Raw genomic sequence first — 26238 nt, forward strand, 5'->3', positions numbered from 1 at the left:
TACAAGACTGAAAAAAAAATATTCCAAAAGGGGTAAAGTACTGAAAAAGAACCCCTGCTATATAGCATGAGCAATCATGATTCAAGATATGATTACTTAACATGTTTTTGTTAAAATTAGGACTTAAATGTGCAGCCATTTGTGTTGAGATGTTCCAGTTCAGTTGCATTAATGCTAACTAAGGAGAACTAATGCTAACTGAGGATAACTAGAACTACAACTAGTTAGGTAGCACTAGCATACCTAAACAAAAATGCTGTATAAGTCAGAATTATTGCTGGCTATTGTAGACACTTACATTTCCAAACCCTGATTATAAGACAACCCCCAATTTCCATAACTAATCTTCAGAAAAAGACTATCAGTGTTTCTGTGTCATAGCAAATAACAGCAGAAGTCCTTTAAGTCTCATTTGCTCAAACGGTTTATACTGAGTTCTTTTATTAAAAACTAAACAGTCTGGTGTTATTTATCTGATATCCACATAGACTGTATAGGATATACATGACATATGTCAGAGCTGATCTCTCTGTCGTGCTCTCTGAGTTTCCTCCGAGATGCGAGGCCACACTGACACCTGCGAGCGTGTAACATAATCTAATGTCTTGTGTAGCGACCTCCAACGGCGATCTGCTTGTGTCAAACAAAAATACACATATTTGGGACAATAAGGTATATCTTACCCTTTACTTTTCTTCTAAAAAAGCTAAGGAGTTGTAAATGCTTTATTTTAGATTTTCTGTCCATTTTGCTAGCTCTGGTCTGCCGCGCTCAGACTGCTGCTCTCTTCTCTGCACATGCGCACACAGAGCCCCCTGGTTATCGGCTGTGGGTTTGTGGCGCTTTAGAAGCAACTACTGTAATCTGACACCCAGTAACTTAATTTGACATTAGTGACAGGGCTAATCAGACCCTCCAACCCACAGTCCAGCCCTGCTCAGCCCAGCATTGCTCTGGATGTGAGAGTGTGTGTGTGTGTGCGCGTGTGTGTAGCCTGTGGTTGCTGAGAAATAACGGAGCGGAGCGGCTGGAGGAGCGGGCGGCAGCTAAGTTTAACAGCATCTATATACAGGGATTTACATTGGTCTTTGCTGTCGGGGCTAGACTCAAAAGACCAGGGGCTAAAGCTCTGGGAAAATCGGCTGACGACGCCACTGTTGGAAGCTATGTTATGAAATATGACCTTAGGGCTCCCTGAAACAGAAATATGCAGGTATGACACCACTCTACAGCAACAACATGACAGAATTCATTCATTCATTCATTCACCGTTGATGTCCCGAAGCTCTTACTGTTGATGGTATATTAAATCTTTTAATAAAATTCTGCCTTGCATTGAATTCTTCCCCAGACTAAAGTTCCTCAAAGGCATCAGAGTGAATGCTCCTTCCAGCTGGGCTATAATATACCAGAATCACCCCTACAACAGACATATGTTGAGCTGAATATCCATCTATCCATTTTCTACCAGGGTCGGTTCTCAGGGGGCAGCTACCTAAGCATAATAGCCCAGACTTCCCTCTCCCTGGCCACATTTCACAACTTGTCCAAGGGGATCCCGGGGTGTTCTATGGCCAGCCGAGAGATGTAGTCCTTCCAGCATGTCCTGGGTCTTCCCCGGGGGTCTCTTCCCTGTGGAACATGCATGGAACACCTCACCAGGGAGGCGTCCAGAAGGCATCTTGACCAGATGCCCGAGCCACCTCATCTGCAAAAAGTAGTGACCCAATCCTGAGGCCACCAAACCGGTTCCCGTCAACACCTCGGCTGAACCTAGAAATTCTGTCCATGAAAGCCATGAACAAAATAGGTGACACAGGGCAGTCTTGGCGAAGTCCAACCCTTACTGGAAATGAATGTGATTTACTGCCAGTAATGTGGACCAAGCTCTGGGACTGGTCGTACAGGGAAAGCTCGCACAAGGGGGTCCGGTACTCCATACTCCGGTCGAACGTCTTCTCCAAGTCCACAAGCACATGTAGACTGGTTGATCAAATTCCCATGCCCCCTCCAAGACCCTGAAGAGGGCGTAGAGCTGGTCTACTGTTCCACGACTGAGACGGAAACCACACTGCTCCTCTTCAATCCAAGGTTCGACTATCCGATGGACCCTCCTCTTCAGGAACCCAGAATAGACCTTACCAGGAAGGCTGAGAAATGTGATCCCTGTAGTTGGAGCACACTGTCCGGTCTCCCTTTTATAAGCGGGGTACCACCACCCCAGGCTGCCAGTCCAGGAGAACTGTCCCCGATGTGCATGTAATGCTGCAGAGGCATGTCAGCCAAGACAGCCCTACAGCATCTAAAGCCTTAAGGAACTCCAGACAGACCTGATCCACCGCCGGGGTTCTGCCACCGAGGAGCTTTTTAACCACCTCTGCGACCTCAGCCCCAGAAATAGGAGAGCCCACGCATGGTCCCCAGACTGTTGGTGGGATTTAAGAAGTCTTCGAAGTATTCCCTCCACCAACCCACAACACTGAGTCAAGGTCAGCAGCCCTCCATCCCCATTGTACACAGTGTTGATGGAGCACTGTTTCCCCCTCCTGAGATGCCAGATGGTGGACCAGAATCTCCTCGAAGTCGTCCATAAGTCATTCTCTATGGCCTCTCCAAACTCCTCCCATAAAAAACAGTTTTAGTTAAAATCTACAGCATTTTAGGGGTTAAAGCTGTTTTATGGACCTTTTTAAAGAGCGTTGTCGCTGCCCCCACTCCCCCATTCTGTTAGCTGCCTTGGTGTTTTTAGTCCTTGTCTGGGTATTTGTGATTATTTTGTAAATTTATTTACATAATCTGAAGTTTAGATCCTTTGTATTAAATTATATATTTTATTTTATCACTTTATTTTTCCAGGCTGCAGTTAATCTGTCCTGCCTGGTTGAGTTTCAAGATGGCGTTAGTGGACGTGGCCTGCCGTCTGTCGTTTGCAAGTTTGTTTGTGTTTTTACTACTTTTACTAACAATCTGTCAATATACGACTCTTTACTGGTGTATGATCCTGGCCCTACATTTTCAGAGCTCATTGGAGTCCAACTATGTCATGTTTTCTGGGTTTTGGGGTGTTTGATCGTGGTTTAGGATTTTGGTTTCTGTCATGTTTAGTTCGGTCTTGCTCTTGGTTTATAGTTCTTGGGTTTTATCATGTTCAGTTTCTGTTATGTTCATGCTTTAGGTTTTCAGTTTTGTCATGTTTGGTTTTCCCTCTTGTGCTCCTGTGGTTCCTGTTTCTGGCTCATTAGTTCACCTTGTCTAATTACTCATTCACTTCACCTATTCCTTGTTACTCCTCCTGTACATATATACCCCATGGTTTTTAGTTTGCTCCTGTCAGCTCCTTACATGTGGTTCATCCCCCTGTCGTGTGTGGTTCCCTGTCCTGTGTTTCGAGAAATAAACCTTGTCACCAGCACAGTTCTGCCTACGCCTTCACTCATGACAAACTATGCCTGGTTGGTTCCTGTTGTGGCTCCAGATGACTTGTATCAGCTGTGCCGTCCTCGTTCTCCTCACCTCTGGTGGCGCGGGGTGAATGTGGGGAACCTGCGCCCTCTCTGTCGGGTCTCCAGGACTGTCAAGACGTCGGCTCCTCCTGCTGTTGTCAGGTTTGGTCTGGTGAATGCCAGGTCACTGTTAAATAAAACTTTCATCCTAAAGGATTTCTTAACCTCTAACGAACTGGATTTGATCGCTGTGACAGAGACCTGAGTGAATGCTGGTGAGTCTGGCATCTTCTCTGAACTTTTACCACCCTATAGCTGCTTTTTTAATTCTCCACAGATTTCTGGTGGAGGAGGAGGAACAGCGCCTGTGTACAGGAATATTTACCAATGTAAAAAGCTGTCTTTATTGTCCTTTTCTAGCTTTGAACTTCATGCTTTTGAGCGGGGTTTGTCTTGTCCTGTACTGTGTGCAGTCATATATCAGCCTCCTAAATACCATAAGGACTTTTTAAATGAGTTTGCTGAACTTTTTGACGGACATCATGCCTACATACATAAGTCCTTATCATTGGGGATTTTAATATACACGTATGCTGCCCTGGTAAACCATTGGTTAAGTACTTTTTAAGCTTGATTGACTCTTTTAATTTGATGCAGTGTGTGTCTGGACCTACACACATGACCAGGGTCACACACTGGACTTGGTTTTAACTTCTGGTTTTTCTGGGTCTAATCAGTTATGCAGTCTTCTCTGATCATTTACTAGTGATTGTCGGCATCGCTCTGCCCGGCAATATTTTTAAACGTCCTGCTCCAGTTTGCAACTTCCGTATGTTTAACTCTTCCACTGCTGGTCGGTTTTCATTACTGTTCCTCACAGAATATGTGCTTCTTGAGAATACCGACACGGATAAACTCAGCTTTTGGTTTCATTCCACCTGTCAGACAATTTTAGATGTTGTGGCTCCTCTTAAACCTAGGCTCCCTAAAACTAAAGCTGAGCCGTGGTTGGATGAAACAACTCATGCTGTCAGATGCCAGTGCCAAAAAGCTGAACGAAAATGGAAGAAGGATAAACTACAGGTGTCACTACAAATTTTAAAGGACTGCTGCCATCATTATAAAAAAACTGTGAGAAATGTAAGAAGAAAATATCTGTGTGATGTTATATCAAATCGCCATAAGCCTCGGGTTTATTTAAAACAATAGATTCTGCTCTTAATGTTCCTCAGACTGTTGGTATTGATCGTTTAATTGAGGCATGTGAATACTTTTTAAATTTCTTTGTCGATAAGATGACTTCTGTTAGGGCTCAGATACCGTTCTCAATCTTTGACCCATCAGTCTCTATCCTCTGTTCTTCTGCTTTTTACCACTTTGAACCGGTGTCATCATCTTTTCTCTGTGAGATTGTTGGTGATATGAAGCCCTCGGGTTCCCCTACAGATGCTCTCCCACCACAACTATTTAGGGAGCTTATTTCCACTGTTATTAACAGCAGCCTGTCCTCAGGTCTGGTTCCTAAAGATGATAAGCATGCTATAGTTCAACCTCTGCTCAAAAAACCCAGCCTGGATCCTACCGTTCTGTGTAATTTCCAACCAATTTCCAAATTTCCTTTCATCTAAAAAATCTTAGAGAGGATTGGTTAAACACAGATAAAAGAGTTTTTAGAGGTAAATAATGTTTCTGAGGTCTCACAATCTGGTTTTAAGTCTCTTCATAGCACCGAGTCGGCTCTAGTGAGGGTTTTTAATGATCTTTAATTAACTACCAATTCTGGTGACTATGGGATCTTGGTTTTATTGGATTTAACAGCAGCCTTTGACACGATGGATTGTAACATTTTAATTACATGTCTAGAGCTCTGTCTTGGCATTCGTGGTTCTGCCCTGGAATGGTTCAGGTCCTACCTGTCTGAGAGGACATTCTCTATTAAACTGGACCATTTTCCAACATCCCCTGCTCCTTTATTATGTTGGGTCCCCCAGGGGTCCATTCTTGGGCCATTGCTCTTTTCATTATACCTCCTACCTCTCGGGTCAGTTATTAGGAAGCACAATTGTGCTTTCCATCTGTATGCTGATGGGAAGCACAATTGTGCCATTCATTCCACTTAACAACAACATGACAGCAGAGTTTCTCTTTACGGCACCGAGTCACACGCTAGCAACTGGATGTCAACACACAAACGATGATGAAAGCACACTATGGTAATTCATCAAAAAACCCCAAGAGGACATTATCAAGGAAAAAGAGGAAAAGAGAGAATGGACCAGAGCCAAGATGAGACTTTTATTGGCTGGCGAGATCTCGGAGAAGAGATGGGATGAAGACAATGCCAGATTAGCTATCGTTAGGGGAGATCTCAGAGAAGAGAGGGGATGAAGACAATGCTTCAAATCTAGAATTTGAAACATGACATTCATTACAGAGAGAAGCTGCTGTGGTGGAAGGTGGAGATAAAGGCAAAGGCAGGCATGGTGAGCCACATTTAACTTCGCCTTTTTAATCTACTAGCTGGATGTGAGGTGAAAATTCATTCATTTGCAGCTAAAAATAACACGGTGTCTCAGCTAAACTATCAGTTTACTTCATGAAACCATCTGTACAGTCTAGTGCAGTGATGGTAGCATCAGTCCCTTAGGACAGGAGAGAGGGGAAAATGGATGCAAACAAAACAACCCGAACAATTCCAGAGTGATCTGGATCGCATGCTGGAGTCGAGTTTATATCTAATCAACACAAGGAAATAGTCTGTGGACAGAACCGAACACTGACTCAGTGGTGCATTTCCATTTTAATTAAATGTATGTCATTTGTTCCAAACCAAGCTGAAAAATTGACATTTTCAGAAGTTATTTCTCGATAAAAGCAGAAAAAAGACATCACACATGCTGAACTGATGAGGTTATTAACTCATAACTGACCCGTATATGCCGGTAAACAGAAACTATGGTCACAGCTGAGCAACTTATGGCAGATGGATGAGGTTTTGTAAGTATTTTTAGCTCAAACAATGAAGGAAAAACTAATGAAGTCAGTCCAGATGTCCTTCACCCTGTTAACTGTAATTAAAAGCACCATAAAACCTTAGCAGTCAGCTGTGAACTTGCAGCCAACGTTAATCTGTGTCTGCCAAGCGACTGCTGCCTCCTCATGTCGCTGACCTCAGCTTGACCTTCATGCGATAAGGTTTGGGAGTCAGAGTGACACCATAGACGGGAGTAAAGTCTGGTTCTCCAGCATCTTCAGGCCAGATGAACTTAAATTTCCTCAGCAGAGTCACCATGATGAGGAAGAGCTCCATACGAGCCAGACCCTCTCCCAGACACATCCGAGGACCTGAGACACAAAGATCACAGTTTTCTTTTAACTACTTCATTAGCACCTCAGGTGTGGCACCATGTCCATGCAGGTGTACCTGCAGAGAAAGGCATGAAGGCCTCTGGTTTAACAAACTCTCCCTGGTCATTCAGGAAGTTTTCAGGGTTGAACTCATGAGGAAACTTCCACTGTCCCTCCTCCATCAGAACTGAGGCCAGGTTCTGGATGACCATTGTACCCTGAAGAGAACAACAAGCCATAAAGGACTCCACTTTCTCTCCTGTGGTTATAAAGCTGACCAGCTGTCTCACCTTGGGAATGGAGTATCCCATCAGCTCAGTGTCTCTAGTCGTGCAGTGAAAGACGCTGAGAGGGACCGTGTTGGCAATCCTCTGGACTTCATGGATCACAGCCTGGATGAATGAAATGAGATTATATTTATCAGATATTTATCTTATCCCTGAAAGAAAATAGCTTCAGAAGTAAAACATCAGATCAAGGTGACACATGGACAGCTGTGGGAAAAGCCCACATAGACAGGTTTTATCTATAGAATTAGTTTAAGTTATTCTGATAACCAACTTGTGGCATTCTGCCACTCTAACAGACAAACCACTCACATATTGTCTATATTGAGGCAATTCATGGCTGAGTCTTGCGTGATCCTAGACATGTGATCTGTTCAGCTAGTGCTGGATTACCTCGCTCACAGAGGCCTGATGTGGAAGGTAGACCCCCACAAAGATGGAGGAGGAAAACTTCCACAGTGAATAAAAAGGCTAATAGTTCAGAACCAGGAACTCTAGTTTCAGGTTGCAGTGTTTGTGTACCGCTGTGACATCAATGCATTAGCCTTCGTGTTTGTAGAAGAATATTCTTCCCCCCTTTGATTTCTCTGAAGACTGCATAACGCTGTCCGCACATAACAGCTAAAAGTCCGAGAGATGCAGTCCGCTGTCTGAAATAGAGTCCCAGAGCCAGATTACTGTGGAACAAATAGCTGCTGAGTGTGCAGAGTCTCTGTTAGTCTTGTTCAGAAGAAGCAGCTTGTCTACCTTGTTGGGGAAAAAGCGGATGGTGGCTAGGTGAATTGCTAGGAATGTGAAGCAGAAACCCCTTTTTCTGAGCTTCACTAGCTCACCTTCCCCATCTGCGGCCTCGCTGGTGGAAGGTGGAAACGTGTCCAAAGTGAGCTGTCTGATGTTTAGAAGGTCATCTCTGCTGAAAGTGATGAGCTTCGAGTGTGCAGACACATACACACACACACACACACACTCACACACAAAAACACACAGTGCTAGCTGCTGGTAGATGTTTAGGCTTTCATGTAAATGCTCACTCATATGGACACAGACTTTTCCCATGTCAGGTTATAAATGATAGATAAATTGGGTGTGATGGTGTACCTGCATGTATGGCATGTTATTTCTGTCCTCGTAACTGGGTCGACCCTTTCCCTCCAACACCTGATCGATCTCCTGCTGACACCGCTCTGAGATTAGGAAAAAAAGTTAGATATAACTAAACACTATGTCTTCTGACCTTCTACCAAACCAGTCCTACTTGTCCTACACTCCTTCAGGACAATACACCTGTTCATTTTCAACCAATGCCTCTGCTATACTGGGATCACATGGCCAGAAAGGGTCACCTTGTATGTGTGGGTAGTTCATCATGTAAAGAAAAGCAGTTAGGAGGGTGTTGGAGGTGGTGTCAGTTCCAGCAAAGTGAAGGTCGAGAGCGTACATGATGAGTTGTTCCTCTGAAAATGAAGGATCGTCGCCTCTCTGAAGGGAAGACAGCGTTTACTGTAGGATTACTGTAAATAAAGGATGCCACACCTCATCCACACAAGCTTTTACTCTCAGGTTCAGATCTGAGAGAAAAAAAAATCTTTCTAATTGGAACAATGGTTCAAAGGCAGCCAGTCAGGAATGTTTGATGGTGAGCTGACTTTCCACACCTTATCCAGCTCATCCAGGTAGCAGTCCAGAAAGTCTCGAGGATCTCCAGGAACTCTGGTCTGCTTGTGCTCGTTCAGTAAATTAATTCCAATTCCTTGACAAATCTAAAGCAGAAAAGAAAAATAAACATTTTTAAGACGGTAATTTTTTCTACATCCGTAAAATTACACCAGTACATGTAAAAACCAGGACCCTGCTTAAGGTTCATGATACTACCGTACCGAACAATAATATATACTCTAATACCATGAAACAATACTGTTCAATACCAAACAGTACAAAGCTAGACAGACAGACAGACAGACAGATAGATAGATAGATAGATAGATACCTCAGCGTTCTTAAAGGCCGTTCTGAATGGCAGTGGCAGGTTACGAATAACAGGGAAGGAGTCATACATCTGTAAAAAGAAGATGTTTATTTTCATCTGTAGACGTGTTTATTTATTTTTTCTGTTTCTTTAATTGGCGCTTTGGGGTGGGGTTTCAATGGATTGTAAGGGGTGTCAGTTTTTGTAATTAATCGTAATTAGGGTTGGGCATGGAGGCGAGCGCTTGGTGGCCAGGCCTTTGCCCATGGGGCCCGGTCGGGCTGAGCCCGAAAGTGTAACATGGGTCTCCCCTCCCGTTGGCTCACCACCTACAGAAGGGGCCATAGGGAGCAGTTGAGCTGGGGGGTTGCCAGAGACGGGGACCCTGGCGGTCTGATCCTCGGCTGCAAAAACTAGCTTTAGGGACGCGGGACGTCACCTCTCTGGTGGGGAAGGAGCCTGAGCAGCTGCACGAGGTTGAGGGGGTCCTGGCAAGATATAGTTGGACTCAATGCGACGCATGGCTTGGGCTCTGAAACCACTGTCCTTAAGAGGGGCTGGACCCTCTTCCATTCCGGAGTTGCTCCCGGTGAGAGGCGCCGAGCAGGTGTGGGCATGCTCATTGCCCCCTGACTTGGCGCCTGTGTGTTGGGGTTTATCCCGGTGGACAAAAGGGTAGCCTCCCTACGCCTTCAAGTGGGGGGACAGGTCCTGACTGTTGTTTGTGCATATGCACCAAGCAGCAGTTCAGAGTACCTACTCTTTTTGGAGTCTGTGGAGGGGGTGTTGGAGAGCACTCCTTCCAGGGATTCCCTCGTTCTGCTGGGGGACTTCAATGCTTAAGTGGGCAATGACAGTGAGACTTGGAGGGGCGTGATTTGGATGAATGGCCCCCTGATCTGGATCTGAGTAGTGGTGACTTCTGTGCTCATCATGGATCGTCCATAACGAACACCTTGTTCAGGCATAAGAGTGCCCACATGTGCACTTGGCACCAGGACACTCTAGGCCGCAGTTTGATGATCGACTTTGTACAGTCGTCGGATCATCGGATTGCGGCCGCATGTTCTGGACACTCCGATGAAGAGGGGTGGAGCTGTCAACTGATCACCACCTGGTGGTAAGTTGGCTCAGAAAGAGTTTCAACTCCCATCTCCGGCAGAGGTTCAACCATGTCCCGGGTTAGGCGGGGACATTGAGTCCGAGTGGGCTGTGTTCTATGCCTCTATGGTCAGCCGCAGCTGTGGCATAAGGTTGTCGGTACCTGTCGTGGCGATAACCCCCAAAGGGGGACCGGAGGGTGAGCTCCAACTACAGGGGGATCACACTCCTCAGTCTCCCTGGTAACATCTATTTAGGGGTGCTGGAGAGGAGGTTCCGTTGGATAGTCGAACCTTGTCCCGGTCATGGAAGAGTGGACCAACTCCACACCCTCTTCATGGTTTTGAGGGGGCATGGGAGTTTGCTCAACCAATCTATATGTGCTTTGTGGACTTGGAGAAGGCATTCGACCGTGTCCCCCAGGGACTCCTGTAGGGGGTACACCGGGAGTATGAAGTGCCGGACCCGCTTGTACAAACTGTCCGGTCCCTGTTCGACCAGTGTAGGAGCTTGGTCCGCATTGCCGGAAGTAAATCTGAATCGTTTCCAGTCCAGGTTGGACTCCGCCAAGGCTGCCCTTGGTCACCAATTCTGTTCATAACTTTTATGGACAGAATTTCTAGGCGCAGCCGAGGGATCTGGTTTGGTGGCCTCAGTATTGGGTCTCTGATCTTTGCGGATGATGTGGTTCTGTTGGCTTCATCGGGCTGTGATCTTCAGCTCTCACTGCAGCGATTTGCAGCCGAGTGTGAAGTGACTGGGATGAGAATCAGCACCTCCAAATTCGAGACTTTGGTCCTCAGCCGGAAAAGGGTGGAGTGCTCTCTCCGGGTCTGCTAAAGGGTCACTTCACGTATCTCAGGGTCTTGTTCATGGGTGAAGGAAGGATGGAAGATCGAAAGGTGGGTCTGTGTGGCGTCTGCAGGGATGCGGACGCTGCATCGTTCTGTCGTGGTGAAGAAGGAGCTGAGCCAAAAAGGCAAAGCTCTCGATTTAACGGTCGATCTAAGTTCCCACCCTCACCTATGGTCACGAGCTGTGGGTAGTAACCGAAAGAACAAGATCGCTAATACAAGTGACTGAAATGAATTTTCTCCGCAGGGTGGCCGGGCTCTCCCTTAGAGATAGGGTGAGAAGCTCTGTGATTCGGGAGGGGCTCAGAGTAGAGTCGCTGCTCCTCCACATCGAGAGGAGCCAGATGAGGTGGTTCGGGCATCTGGTTAGGATGCCTCCTGGACGCCTCCCGACTCTGAATAAATGGGAAAAAATGAATGGATGGATGGATGGATGGATATACATATATATTTATTTTTATATATATATGTTCACACGTGTGTGTGTGTGTGTGGGTGTAAATATATGTATGTATGTATGGACAAAATTCAAATATTAATTGAGAATTTCACATAGTAAATTCCAATCTTAATTCTTGAATTCATAAATTTGAATTGGAACTGAGATTGTAAACAGGAAGCAGAATGTAAGAATTTGGCCTCCAAGACTAAAAATTGAAGGTATTGCAAATGTGCCTGTAACAGCCAGCAGGGGGCATTGATGGTGAGATTTTTGGGTCAGGTGTGGCACCTCCAAGACTCACCATAGCCCACGGTCCGTTGGCTATTTTGGCATTCTCAGTAAAACAGTGAACAATCGTTTTGATGGTCTCATCATCGTACTCGTAACGTTTACCAAAGAGAACCTGGCAGATGATGTTAGAAGATGCGTTATGGAACATGACCTCAGGACTCAGTGTTTTTCCTGCAAACGATAAAACAGGCTGAAATATGACAGCATTGCAGGGGGTTTCTAATGAACATATATGTGTCCACGGGTGACATACCAATGCTGGTTTCCAGTGTTTTAATGGTGTATTGGATCTCATCATGGATCCTGTCCTCCATTGACTTCTTTCCCAGACCGAAGTTCCTTAAAGTCATCAGAGCAAAGCGACGATGGTCCCTCCAACTAGAGCCATAGTCGGCCAGGATCACTCCTGAATGAATGAATGAAGCCTCTTTAGTGCATAAAAAAATAAAAACATTAATGTCCCTGGTTTCATGACACAAATCCTAATAAAGGCTGATGAATGGTGGCATGTAGGAATGGGAGTAAGTTATTTAGACCTGCCCCAGATCTGTCTGTGTTGCTCCTTCATACCATACATGACCTATTATGTTGAAGTGTGGGGGAACACACACAAGACAACATTAAATTCTGTCTTTTCTCTTTAAAAAAAATTTCATGATTTTATAATCATTTTATTGTGACTTTTGCTGTTTGTTGTTCTTTTTTGATGCTTTCTTTGCACCACCTGTAACGCTTTTAATGTTTCACGTAAAGCATGTTGAATTTTCTTGTACATAAACAGTGCTGTATAAATAAACTTGCCTTGCCTCTCTGGTTTTGTTATTAATATTTTTTATTATATTTTCTCAGAAGAAAAGCCATTATCCACAAGCGAAAGAAAACGGACTGCCCAACATTCTACATGTGCTCTGTAATAACCTAATATTTTCTATTTATTTATTCTAATTATATTTTTTAAATCAGTCATCATTGTTCACCTTGTGTTGCTCCTTCATACCATACATGACATATTATGTTGAAGTGTGGGGGAACACACACAAGACAACATTAAATTCTGTCTTTTCTCTTTAAAAAAAAGCCATAAGAATAATAACTAACTCCTTCTTTACAGAACCAACTAATTCTCTGTTCATCAAAATGAAAATATAGAAATTTGAAGACCTGTTAAAATTCAAGATTCTTCTATTATGTATGAAGTTACAAATCCAGCATCCAAAAGCTTTTCCAGGTAAGAGAGAGTAAATTCAGCCGGAGAGGAACACACATGTTCAAAAAACCAGCTTCGAGAACAAAAGCTAAACTTCATGTACACTACCGTTCAAAAGTTTGGGGTCACTTTCCTATTGAATCCCATGGCAAAGTGACCCCAAACTTTTGAACGGTAGTGTATTTCTACAAGAGGAGTTCAACTCTGGAACAGCTGTAGTTAGGATTTAAAAACATGTCAATCAATAGGAAAATTTAAACAAAAAATATAAGATGAGATAATGAAAGGATATGAAGATAATGATATCTGTTGAAAGCTATGTATATTGTATATTATGATTTGTGAGTAATACCATTGTGTGTTGTGTAAGTGATATTGTAATGTGACATAATGTGTACTATTATGCAGAGATGCTGTGAACGTGTCAGGAATTAAATTTTTATTGACAAAAGGGTTTTGGACTAGATAAGTACTCAACTTTTTCCAAAACCATTTCCGAACTTTGAAAGCTTGTTTTTGTTTTTTTTTTTGTAGCAAATATTTTTATTTTCAATTTTTAGTTTGAAATAAAGAAAAAAATTGTGGAAAAATCTGCAGGATCCTTTAAATGCAGTGTGTGCTGTCATTGGTGCCTTCATTTGGTTCCTTTTGTATGCACATTTTTTATTTTAAATTTCTATAGTTCTATTTTTCTAATTTATCTTTATTTGCAACTTTGCAACTGCTTTTGTGCTGTTTTAGGCTCTTTTTTCTCTCTTACATTTTTATTTTTAAAAGGTGCTTTAGAAATAAAACTGGATGGTTTGTTGTAATGATAAAAAATTTTGTCTTTCATCATGCAACATGTTTTCTGTCTATGGCGTATACATCTGGTTGCGTCATGGTTTCATTGAAATGAATAATTTCCTGGTCTGTGACAGGTTTACCTTTCCGCTGGGTGACTTCATTAACCAGCAGGTCCTGGGGTCGTCCAGCGTAATCAGCACCCCTGATCACCATGGCTTCCTTCATGGCCTTCAACCCGTTGATGACTACAGCCGGTTTGGGACCAATGAACAGACTGTAGACGTTTCCATAGGACTGTCTCAGCTGGGAGAGAATGAGATGCATGTGTGAGATCTACACTTTCAGGTGGGTGCAGTTTATCAAAGGGCTTGATGATGTACCGTCTTCCTTTGATTATTTTAATATGATGATGGGGAAACTTCAACAATGGACTGGATGCTTCAGTGTGGGCTGTGTCCTCTTAGATCATGCAGGACTGTGTACAATTAATGCTCATGCTCTGGGAAATTTAAGACAAACCCAGAACTTTATCTAATAAATGATTGTGTGCTTTACTTTTATCTATTAGCAGCAATAATGCTCTGAGCAATAACTCTGTTAGAGAAGATAAGAAGCAGCTGTAAACAGGAACACGTGCAGCAGGCGGCTCGGATTAAAGGTTATGCACATATAAAAGAGTTCATTCTCCTGAGTGGCCTTCACCATCATGATATTCCCTTCTCTCCACAAAATAATCTGTATAAGCATTCAGAGTGGAGCTTTTTCCAGACATGGCCTGCAGACCTGGTTGGGTTCGTTCCAGGTGTGCAGACAGAAAACTTTACAATAACACATAAAACTACCATGAAGACGGAGCAAACAGCAGCAGCTCAGGTACTCCACTCTCCCAGGTTTACAGTTGAAATCACAGCCTTAGCACCCGGATGAGGTTGTTTTCCACATTTTCCCTTTCCCGCAGTTTTCCATAAACATGGCTGCTCAGGTTTATGGGGCCATGAATGTGGTGAGAGAAATCATGAACAGGTTCAGGGATATAAACTCTAACAAAGCAGCTTACAGGTGGTAGAAAGGATTCATCCTTCTACTATGCAGGGGCAGGTTTAGATGGGGCAGTGACCAGGAGAGGCACAAATTAAACCTTTTTTAAAAGCCCTAACCCTCTGGGCCTGCCTCTGATTCTGCATGATCACTCAGCACAACTAACCCCTAATGTTTAGTACACACACCTACATGCACACACACACACACACACACACACACACACACACACACACACACACACACACACACACACACACACACACACACACACACACACACATCCTAGCTGCTGGTGTGTTAATTCTCCTTCACTCTGTGCTTTGTCCCATGACAGGGCAATTTGGTTTGCGGATGTTTCAGCTTACATCCCTGCTTCTGAGCTACAAGAGTTTAGTGCATTCAAAGAGCAGCAGTTCTTACCCTCTGAAAGTCCTTCAAGGGGTTTTCCAGGCTCAGATGCAACAGGTTTCCCAGTATGGGAAGGACGGGGGGTCCTGGTGGGAAGTTCTTAGGCCTCTTTGACTTGAACTGGAGGATGATGAACCAAACACAGAGCCACAACAGAACAATTGAAACAAACATGGTTGCACGGACTGGATCAACTGCACAGACTTGCTGGTTGACTTGCAGTAAAAGGCAGACTTTAAGCCCTGCCTCCTGTGGCTGTGCACTTTGCTCCTGTGGATAAAAGCTGGCTGATGCCTTCTTAGACGGAGAGGTTACTATGGAGAGCAGGCCCAGTTCCAGGACCCAGTACCAGATCAGTTGATCACTGTGGGTGGGTCCCATTTATCAAGTACAGTTTGAATTTATGAGGCCAAATTCTGCATTAGTAATTTAATATTTCACCCAAAGCAGAGTTGGAATAGAATACCATTAAAGTCTCCTCTACTATTAAATAAATAAAAACATAATAAATAAAACTTTGTCGACACTCACATGTGACCCAGCTGATATCAGCTGTGATCAGCGAATATAACAGGAAACTTAACATTTTATTCATTAACAGCAAAGTCAGTCTCGTAATCTCGACCAATAATCAGATCTTAGAATGAAATGAGGCTGATCGGTTAAAGAACCTGTACAGCAATACTATGAGAGACAGCATCAGGGATCATATTTCACACAGAACACAGCTGTTCTCAACAGGATCTGTCCACTTCCACACCCAGCCACTGAGGAACCGGGGAGCTCAGTAATCCATCTTTTAGTTCATGTTAGAGAACAGCCACTGGAGCTCAGACTGGTCCTGATTCATTCTGTGCAGCTTACTTCAGCTCTGTAAAACATCAGGGAACACTGCAACAGAGAAAAAGCAACATACTGTCAGTAGACATATAATTGGAACTTCCTGCACAGTAAGGATGAGTCGGATTGAGTTTAACCCAGCTGCAGACGATGAGGAATATCTGCACCATTATATACATGCATAGATTTAATATACAGACCTGCAAATATCCAGGTCAGTTTTCTCAGCACAGAAAGCACACAGACAGGACCAGATTCTGCTCACCATGATGGAACCATCATGGAATAGCTGTTAAATACAAAAAATTTTACTCCGACGTAGATCAACATAAAAAGGCTTCTTTTTGGATGGGAGGGCCTGAATAGCAAATGAGGCCCGCCTCTAGAGGCGGATCAGCTGGACAGACAGGATCTTCAGTCCGGTTCTCATGGCCCATCCTGGTTTAGATCTGCTGACCTGTGTGGAGGACCTGTGTGTTATTACCCGGTAAAGCCTTAATAAATGAGTCTCAAGTCTAACTATGATAAAAACGGCTCAGTCAGGGAGCGTTTGTGACAAAAGGTCAACAGGCTTAAAGAATCTTCTGTCACATCATTTACAGCAGAAGAAGCGAAGGTCTCATCATCATCGGGTCATCAGCTCTTCCTCCTCTATATGGTCCTGGTTCTTCATTATCCGGTCAGAGACGTCTCTGCAAAGACGACATCAGTCCTATCTATGTGCAATGAAGTACGGATCACAAACACGTCGGATAGTCACGTGTAAAGATCTCACACCTCAATGTGGAAATAAAATCACTTTTAGCCTTTTATATCAAATAAATACGATTTAATGAGTAGGGGAGACGGGGCTTGTTGTCACACTTTTTACTCTCTCATATGTTTCTTGTAATCAGTGCATCACATAAAATAAAAATGTGTACCAGATGAAAGACCAACGTCTCAGGTATAGATTTTGTATTCATGTTATTTTCATATGTTTTAATAAAGGTCTCATCAAATGGAGCATGTGAACATGTGACATGTTGCTCCACCATGGGGTAAGTTGTCTCACTGGATTTTACATAATTCTTCCTTTTTTTTTTTTTTTACTTGAAACTGAACATTGGAGTCAGGCACAGACAGTGTTTATCTGTGAAGAAGTCATTTAACATGACCATTGAACAAACATTAACACAAAATATTATGCAACATGCACTGGATTAAAGTCCAGACTGCCGCAAATGCCTGTTTAACCTTTCTTAAACTAGTCACTAGTCAGACTCATCCGAATCACAGTTCTGATTTGCCAGGGGGTTCGTTTTTCATGGGCCCATCCTTTCATATTCTGCACTGCACCCAGATTTCTCCTGGGTGGCTGTTTTACACAGATCAGGCGCAGGGACATCTTCTTCTGACGAGGAGTCATCCACAGTTTTTCTTTCTGTACCCATCCTCTTTTTTTCTCCTGTGCTTTGCTTTTTTGGTATTTTGGATTTGTTTGCTTGCATTTTTATAAAAGACTTTTTTATTCCTTGTTCCTGCTTTTCCACTTCAAGTGCCTCCTTCACAGATGTGTCAGTGAGAATAGCAGTTTTTTTCTTTTTCCTCTGCTGGTTAATTTTTTCTTGGACCAGCTTTTGGGTAAGGCCTAATATCCTCTGGAGTTAATGTGTTGGTGGCGGTGGCGTGACTACCAAACGTTTGCTTGGCCCTGGAGTAGCTGGTTCAGTGCCGGGTCCTGGATTGGCTGGGTTGGTGCTTGGGCTTGGTAGTGCTGGGTTCTGATAGGGCCGATCTACAACACAAGATGGTGCAAATTCTGTCTCCAAAAACTCGTCCCTGTTGTAAGGTTGAACCCCTGTCACATGAAAGTAAATGGTCTGTATTTAAATAGTGCTTTTACTCAAAGTACTTTACATCACATTCACACACTGATGGCGGATGTTGCCATGCAAGGCTCTAACCACGACCCATCACGAGCAATTTGGGGTTCGGTGTCTTGCTCAGGGGCACCTTGACATGAGCTGGACAGGCTAAGGATCAAACTGGCAACCTTCAGGCTACAAGATGACTACTCTACCCACTGAGCCACAACGCAGAAAGCCACAATGAATATTTAGTGGGGTTGCAGCCAGAGGATAAGTGATTGCCACAATACAAGGGATGTCATAGATGGTGGGTGTTTTACCTGGTGTTTCCAGGAATCAGAGACAGAGTTCACGTGCGTTTTAAGTAGCCCATAAACACTTCTGGCCAAAGGCTGCAGCCTGTGTGAGTGGTGGGTGGAAAGGACAACAAAATGAAGCCATTTGCTTTAGCAAAATTTTGCCCATTAATACAAAGACGGGAGCAGTGGTAAGTTTATTTTATCACAACCTAAAACCTATAGGCTGTGAAGGCCGTGCTCTTCAATGGGTGGCGTGAACACTGTTCTAGGCCAGAGAGCGTTGCTAAGGCAACGGTCAGGGAGCAGAGGCCCTTATCTCAACAGGTAACTCACACCTGCCTGGAAACCACTGCTTTTGCTCTCAGTGTGTGAAGAAGGGAGAGGAGTTTTATTAAAAGTTTGAATCTATGACTGCTATTACACATATGATGTGAGATGAAGTTATAATCAAAGACTGAGTTTATGGACTGCCTGATCAATACTCAGTTATATTTCTATGTGTTATGCATTACCTATTCACATTTCATATATTCCTGTTTGCTTGCTTATTTACATTATTATCCTTAGATTTAGTGATGTTCATTAGGTTTTGGTTTTTAATTAATAGAACTACAGCTTAGTTGTTATTATTCTGCAGCTTACAGAGAGTGCATTCACAAATAAGGTACAAATAAGAGACAGAGTTTTTACACTGCTGAAGAAGTGGCGAGAGGCCTTGAAGCAGGTCTGGGAGTCTAAGAAGGGAGTTACCTCTTATCTGCTCGCTCCAAAGCAGAGCGGAATTTCCCAGCAAACTCAGAAAATATTAACAAGCAGCCTTTGTGTAAAAACTGTGAGAATAGGTAGATAATGGGGCAGGGAAAAGTGTCTTCTTTTCCTTCAGCTCTGATGCAACCCAGAAGGAGGGACCACCTTGCAGGATGCCCACATATGCTTTTTCCGCTGATGGAAAAATACTAAGTGGGTTGGTTCTGAGTTGTTTTCTGTCGATGGAAAATTACTGAGTGGGTTGGTTTTGAGTGTTTTTCTGTTAGTGGGAAGGTATCAAGTGGGATGGTTTTTAAGTTATGTATATATACTGGTGATAATTTGAAGACAGTCAGATTGAACGGAGATTTTGCGGAGAATCTGCAGAGATTTTTGGACCTTCATCTCTTTGCTAGGATAGATTTTGCCCTTTTTACCAAGGGAGATTGAATTATTATTAGAGAAGACATAAACCGCGAAAGCGGAATCACCCATTGAGGGAAACTTTTACTTTATACTTATTTCTTATATTCTGCTTTTTAGCCCTCACTGAAAGGGAAGCCCCGAAAAGGGAATTTTATTATTTTTTCTTTCTTTTTATTTTTTCTGTATTGTACCAATAATAGAACATTTGAATTAAAGGGTTATAGTTAACTTCGGTTAACTTCCCAACCAAACTTATTTCTCTTATATTTGTCCACATCCACTGAAGAGAGGAGAGGACAACACAACGAGCAGGTAAGCCCCAGATTCCCCAATACCCGAAGAGACATAAGAATTTGCTAAGTTATACTTCGATACCAGGTAGTGATCCTGTAAGGACGATAGTACGGTAGCTTCATACTCCTAGACCCAAAGGTTGGCTTATCTACCAGAATAACTCCTCAGGCCTATGTCCGCATGAGCGGACAATAATAATCAGGAATTCTAAAGGGGTAAAATTGCTTGTTCCTGCGCCAAAAGAATCGAGGTGGAAAGGTTCGCCCATCACTTCGCGACTGGAGTCTCACCGGTTGTTAAAGATCCAAGAGAGGAAGCAACAGGACGTGAGCCTGAAAGGTCGGTCAAAGAATTGACAATAGGGTAAATATTCGTCAGCGGTTTCAACAAGGCCCATTTCTAAACTCCCACTGAAGTAAAACAATGAGAAAAAGTGGTTGGAGAACAAATAACTGTTTTTCTGTGTTGTGTTTCCCTCTACAGAAACTTAAGATCTCCAGTGACATAATGGTGTCAGCTGACTTTGGAGCACGCTCCGTCTGGGTTTTATTAACACAGTCAGTCATAACATTTTAATAAACAGACTCCAGGATCTAGTTGGGATTTCTGATTCAGTTTTAAAATGGTTTTAATCTTGCCTGTCGAATAGAACTTTGTGTTCATGTGAACTGGATTATGTCAGATACTGCTGAACTGGCGTGTGGGGTACCACAGGGTTCAGTTTTAGAGCCCATCCTGGTCTTCTTGTATATGCTCCCGCTTAGCTTTATAATGAGACAATGTACTGATGTATCCTATCATTTATTTGCTGATGATATTCAGTTGTATTGTTTAATTTAACCCTCTGAACTCCATAAACTATCCTCCTTAACTGACCGCTTGACCATCATCACACAGTGGTTAAATGATAACTACCTCCATCTGAATTCTGATAAAACAGAAACTTTGATTACTGCACCTGACAATAAAATCAGAGGCCATCGATCCTTCAAGGGAGTGGAACGCTGCCTCCCTCTTTGAGTTGTCTAGATTCAGTCAATTCTTTTAAAAAGAAGTTTAAAACATTTTTATTTATTAATTTATTATTTTTATTTATTGTTATTGTAAAGTACCTTGTGGTTTTTAAGGTGCTATATAAATATAAATAAAAATAAAATTTCCTCCCTCCCATCAACACATATGGACCTGCTGCAGTTTGCCTACCTGCCTGACATCGGGGTGGATGATGCCATCATCTACCTCCTTCACACCTCCCTTACTCATCTGGAAAAGACTGGAAGCACTGTGAGGATCATGTTCTTTGATTTCTCCAGGGCCTTCAGCACCATCCAGCCCAGGCTGCGGGGAGACAAGCTGCAGCTACCTGGGGTGGACTACCACCTCACCACATGGACTTTGGTTACCTCACTCACAGAGCACAGTTTGTGAGGGTGCAGGGCTCTGAGTCGGATCAGCTTCTCTGCAGCACTGATGCTCCGCAGAGAATGGTTCTGGCTCCTTTCCTGTTCACCATCTACACTGCAGACTTTTCATACAACTTTTCATACCATCGTGTCATCTCCAGGAGTTCTTTGATGACTCTGCTGTTGTTGGCCTCATCACAGATAGAGAGTACAGAGGACTTATTCTGGACTTTGTGGACTGGTGCCTGCAGAACACCTTCCAGATCAGCGCCAGTAAGACCAAGGAGATGGTGGAGGATTTCGGCAGGTGTAGCCACTCTCCGCCTGCACATGTGAGCATTCAGGGAACTGGCATTGACACTGTGAAGCCACATAAGTACCTGGGTGGTCACCTAAATGACAATCAGGACTGGTCAGAAAACAGCAATGCCCTGGTCAAGAAGGGCAACAGCAGACTGTTCCAGCTCAGGAGGCTAGGTCTTTTGGAGTGCAGGGACCACTCCTCAAGACCTTTAACGACTCTGTGGGGGAATCAGCCATCGTTTATGGAGTAGTCTGCTGGACCAGCAGCATCACAGACAGAGAAAGAAGGAAAATGGACAGTCTGGTGAGGATGGCCAGCTCTGTCCTGGGATGCTCCCTGAACTCAGTTTAGGTGGTGGGAAACGGTAGGATGATGCTAAGCAATCATCCCTGTTAAACATCCCTGGGAGTGGCGTGGCTCAACAAAGTAGAGCGGTTGTCTTGTAACCCGAGGGTTCCTGGTTTAATCCTCGGCCAAGTCGAGTTTATGTCGAGGTATCCTTGGGCAAGACATCGAACCCCTACTTGCTCATGATGGGTCGTGGTTGAGCGCCTTGCATGGCAGCTTCCGCCATCAGTGTGTGAATGTGAGTGTGAATGGGTGAATATGATGTAAAGCGCTTTGGGTATCGTCCTAGGTACAGTAAAGAGCTATATAAATATGGACCATTTACCAAACATGTCCCCCTCCTCTACAGGACACTGGCAGCACCGGGCAGCTCCTCCAGGGACCGGCTGCTCCGTCCAAGGTGGATGAAGGAGAGGTACCGCAGGTCCTTACTGCCTGTACAATAAAGAAAAAGGCCACTAGTTCGCAGACAAATAAATAAATAGATAACAACCAGAGTCTTGCACAATACACTCCACCTCACCAACTTGGGATATTCTATATGTCTTATGTATTCTCAGGAACATCCTCTCTGTACGGTGTACAGGAATAATTATAAATAAATTCATAGTGATTTATTTTTTGTTTTTTTGTTTTTTGTTTTTTGTTTTTTTTTATACGAAAATATTTTCTTATTTTGTATCTTATTCCATGTCTTGCATTTCCTACCATTTCCTACAACTGTGAATTTTCCCGCTGTGGAACTAATGAAGGAATCTGAATCTGAATCTGAAATGAGCAAACATCAAAGAGCTTTCACATCTTTATGCAAAACAGCAAGTCCCTAAGGTCATGTGACCAAGACCCGCTGGTTGTTCCACATACAAAAACTAAAGGTCCAGGACTTGGAACTCTCTCCCCTTTAGTTTGAGATCTGAAGACTGTGAAGCTTTATAAAAAAGCAACTAAAATACATCTTTTTACAACTGCTTTTACATCTGGTTGACACATGTGAACCACATGGGATACATACATGATACACATGTGTATCACATGTAATTTGCATGTTCTCCACATGTGGGTCACATGAAAATGTTTTGGTGATGCTAATTCATACGCGCGTAATGGATGTTATTTATTTCGTGAGGGACATGCATGAACCATGAGCAGGGAACTCTAGCTGTTAAATACCTGTGCAGTGTCCATATTTAAAGCCAGTGGCTCATTGTGGGGTTGGATTACAATTACTGGTTAGCGACAGCCAGGTGGGAGCAATCAGGTAATCAGGATGCTCAATCAACGAGTCACGGGGGGGATTTCTGCAGGAAGATGAGGGAGTGCGGCAGCAGGCCGATACAGGAGATTTCCAAACAGGGCAGGGAGAGTTTTGGTGTAGTAATCCAATGCTCTCTAAGTATATTTTGAATGAATGTGTCTCTACTGGCGTGTGTGTGGATGTTTGGAAGTTGTCCCACTATGCTGTGGCCTGCATGCTGTCAGTACTCCTGATTTGTTTGACAGCTGCTGTGACACATTTTTTATTTTTTATTTTTGTACTGGACCAACCAGTACAGGGTGCTCATTTATAAAACTCTGCGTAGGATTCCTACTAAAAGTGGACGTCCGCCAAGAATCCAGAGTTTGCGTAAGCAACAAAATATTCTGATTTATAAAACCGTGCGTGCGCACAGGTGCAAGCAATTTTCCCTTTATAAATCACACTCTGCCTGAAAGCTTGCGCAAGTGAATTCTGCTGCTAGCCCGCCCCCTACACGCCCACATTCTAAGGAGGCCGATGGCTCGCTCCACAACAGAGCGCGCACGAACGTGGACGGAATTGAAGCGCGCCTCCTCTGCGCTTTGCGGGTTCGCAAAAGGCGTGAGGAGCCAGCGTCTCAGGGGATAGCCACTGTCACCTACAGGTTATGGAGATTAATTCAGAACAGAGACTTTGTTGAGATTTCCACAGTGTATGTTGATCCTTACCGAGAAGCCACCCATCCCGCGAAGCACCTGCCTGCAGTCTATTCCCTACACTGCTGTGTGCCAGGATGAATGAATCATGGGTTGACCCAGGCCACCGTGCCACTAAATTTGTCAGAAGCAAGTTTGAGTCGGAAATGACTTGCACGTTAACTGAATGCACATTTTTTCGGTTAACGTAGACAAACTCATTCTGACTTGGAGCCCTTATAGCAACGTGAGTGCAGTCAATCGCGCCGATTACATTTGGGAAACCGGTTGATGCTGCAAATTGCCTTTTAATGTTGGCCTGTTCCCCTACAGTGTATGGAAACTTTATGTATCGACTGCTCATTTTTATAATGCCATCCAAAACGGCAGGCATTACATTACTCAGCGATGGCTGAGATATTCCAGACCTAAAATGGAATGTAACAACTTATTGAAACCCACTGAGTGTTGGGCTGGAACATGTCAGCTTAGATTAAATTAAAATTACCTGTCGGCTAATTCCCGCTGGAAAGAGCCGGTTGCCAGAATCCCGAGAGTTGTCAGCACCTGCATATGCGCGGGTATGGCATGGTTCCGGCGGGTTGATCGCTCCAACACTGGGCCCAACTCAGCACATAGATTTAAGAGCACTGCTCTAGGAAATCTAAATCGGCATATCAGCCAGTCATCATCGTTGGCCAGGAAATCTTGATGGTCTCTAAAAACTCTCTCCATCCTGATCCTGCCGTTTGCGTAATCTTCAAGGAGTGCCAGCGCATCCATTGTGAAGTTCTGCATTACGCACGGTCGTAATTCACCTATTTATGTTTACTCAGTAATTACACTCATTACTACACACCTTGTCACAATTAGGCTTCTGTGAACAAATGAGTGCATTTGCTTTACGATCAAAACAAGTAAGACCATACTGCACTGACAACATTAAATTCCTATGGGGTGCCTATAAGTCGGCTACAGGTATGATTTCAGGAACGCATCTATATTTCAGGCTTCTGTGTTTATGATTCTATGGCACTAGTGTCGGATATGATGGCATGATGGCATGCATGAATGAAGGTGAAGTTCATCACCTCACCAGCAGCACCGCCAGTTTCCCGTCTCCAAAATGTTCGTAAGCAAGTTTCAGAGTTTACGTACCGGTACGCACATTTTCCCGCCACGTTAGTTTTTATAAATCAGAAACTTTCCGTAGAAAGTCACTTACGCCGCTTTTTGTGCGTAAGCAAGCTTTAGAAATGAGCACCCAGGTCTTTATTTGTTTGTTGTCGCTGTCTTGAGCCTCAGCCTGCCACAGCGGGGAGGGGGCAGGCCACATGCTCCATTGCAGTTTTGTCATGTTTTAGTCCAGACTCTTCTTCTTTTGTCCTCCCTGTGTTTCTGCCTCCAGGTAAGCCGGGTTTCCAGCTAACAGCTCTTTGGGAATGACCTTGTTGCTGCTAAAATCTTGTTTTCTGTCTGATCTGTGCTGATTTTCACACATGAAACTAAAGAAATGGAAACAAATGATGAGTCTTGGTCAAAAGGCAAGGAAAGGCAGTTTATTTTTATAGCACATTACATGTACAGGACAATTCAAAGTGCTTTACATAAAACAAAGGCATTGCAGATATTTAGAATAGTAAAAGGCATCAACACATAATCACAATAAAATAATAAATTACATTAAAAGCAAGATAAGTTAAAAAAGTTACCGTGCAGATTTCATGCATAGGCGCATGAGAAAAAAAATGTTTTTAACCTGGATTTAAAAATGTCTACATTTGGGGAAAGTTTAATCTCCACTGGCAGTTTGTTCCATTTGTTTGCAGCATAACAGCTAAATGCTGCTTCTCCATGTTTAGACTGGACTCTGGTCTGGACTCTGGTCTGGACTAGTTGACCAGAGTCTTTGGATCTAAGAGCTCTGCTAGGTTTATATTCTCTAAACATATCACAGATGTATTCTGGGCCTAAACCATTCTGGGATTTGTAAACAAGCAGAAGGGTTTTAAAATCTATTCTGTGACTGACTGGAAGCCAGTGTAAAGATTTCAAAACTGTTGTGATGTGTTCAGATCTCTTAGTCCTGGTTAAAACTCTAGCAGCAGCGTTCTTTCTGGATGAGCTGCAGATGTTTAATGCTCTTTTTAGGAAGTCCTGTTAAAAGACTATTACACTAATCCAGCCTACTGGAGATGAATGCATGGATAAGTTTCTCTTGGTCTTTCTGGGAGACTAGACTTTTAATTCTGTTGATGTTTCTGAGCTGGTAAAAAGCTTCTTAGTGACAGCTTTGATGTGGCTGCTGAAAGTCAGATCTGAGTATATCAACACTCCCAGGTTACGAACTCGGTTGGTGATTTTACGAGCCCGAGTCACCAGGTGTTTGCCAATGCTGGCCCTCTTCTCTTTGCTACCAAACAGAATAATCTCAGTTTTGTCTTCATTTTATTGTATGGAAATTCTCCCTCATCCAGGTGTCTATTTCCTCCAGACACTGACACATTAAGTCTATTGGACTGCAGTCATCTGGTGACAGAGACACATAAAGTTGTGTATCATCTGCATAACTTTGAAAATTAATGCTATAGTTCTGTAATATTTGACCCAAATGGAGCATA

General features: G+C 43.5%; 2 protein-coding genes across 2 annotated transcripts; both read right to left on the reverse strand.

The window, feature by feature from the left end:
• Positions 1-6231: 6231 nt before the first annotated feature.
• LOC121646939 (cytochrome P450 2F2-like) lies at positions 6232-15570 on the reverse strand. The gene is made up of 11 exons (XM_041996077.1): positions 15187-15570; positions 13866-14028; positions 11986-12138; positions 11743-11903; positions 9066-9134; positions 8734-8838; positions 8422-8557; positions 8177-8262; positions 7082-7183; positions 6868-7009; positions 6232-6788 (listed from the first exon to the last, which is right to left on the reverse strand). Exons 1-11 carry the CDS (start codon positions 15553-15555, stop codon positions 6601-6603), a joined length of 1674 nt encoding a protein of 557 aa, XP_041852011.1. The 5' UTR covers positions 15556-15570; the 3' UTR covers positions 6232-6600.
• Positions 10466-24890, reverse strand: LOC121646972 (putative nuclease HARBI1). Its single transcript, XM_041996132.1, has 4 exons — positions 24126-24890; positions 23651-24045; positions 23237-23580; positions 10466-10476 (listed from the first exon to the last, which is right to left on the reverse strand). The coding sequence occupies exons 1-3, from the start codon at positions 24413-24415 to the stop codon at positions 23381-23383; spliced, it is 885 nt and encodes a 294-aa protein (XP_041852066.1). The 5' UTR covers positions 24416-24890; the 3' UTR covers positions 10466-10476; positions 23237-23380.
• Between the last annotated feature and the right edge of the window lie 1348 nt (positions 24891-26238).

This window comes from Melanotaenia boesemani, chromosome 10 (assembly GCF_017639745.1).
Source record: "Melanotaenia boesemani isolate fMelBoe1 chromosome 10, fMelBoe1.pri, whole genome shotgun sequence".
Classification (NCBI taxonomy): domain Eukaryota; kingdom Metazoa; phylum Chordata; class Actinopteri; order Atheriniformes; family Melanotaeniidae; genus Melanotaenia; species Melanotaenia boesemani.

Coding starts and splice junctions, on each gene's coding strand:
- LOC121646939 (XM_041996077.1), bottom strand. CDS start 15,555: ATGGGACCCACCCACAGTGATCAACTGATCTGGTACTGGGTCCTGGAA. Junction 8,558..8,733: donor ACCTGGATGAGCTGGATAAG/GTGTGGAAAGTC, acceptor TCTTCCCTTCAG/AGAGGCGACGATCCTTCATT. Junction 6,789..6,867: donor CTTCATGCCTTTCTCTGCAG/GTACACCTGCAT, acceptor TTTGTGTCTCAG/GTCCTCGGATGTGTCTGGGA.
- LOC121646972 (XM_041996132.1), bottom strand. CDS start 24,415: ATGCAGAACTTCACAATGGATGCGCTGGCACTCCTTGAAGATTACGCA. Junction 24,046..24,125: donor CAGCGGGAATTAGCCGACAG/GTAATTTTAATT, acceptor ATTCCATTTTAG/GTCTGGAATATCTCAGCCAT. Junction 23,581..23,650: donor GCGGGATGGGTGGCTTCTCG/GTAAGGATCAAC, acceptor CATAACCTGTAG/GTGACAGTGGCTATCCCCTG.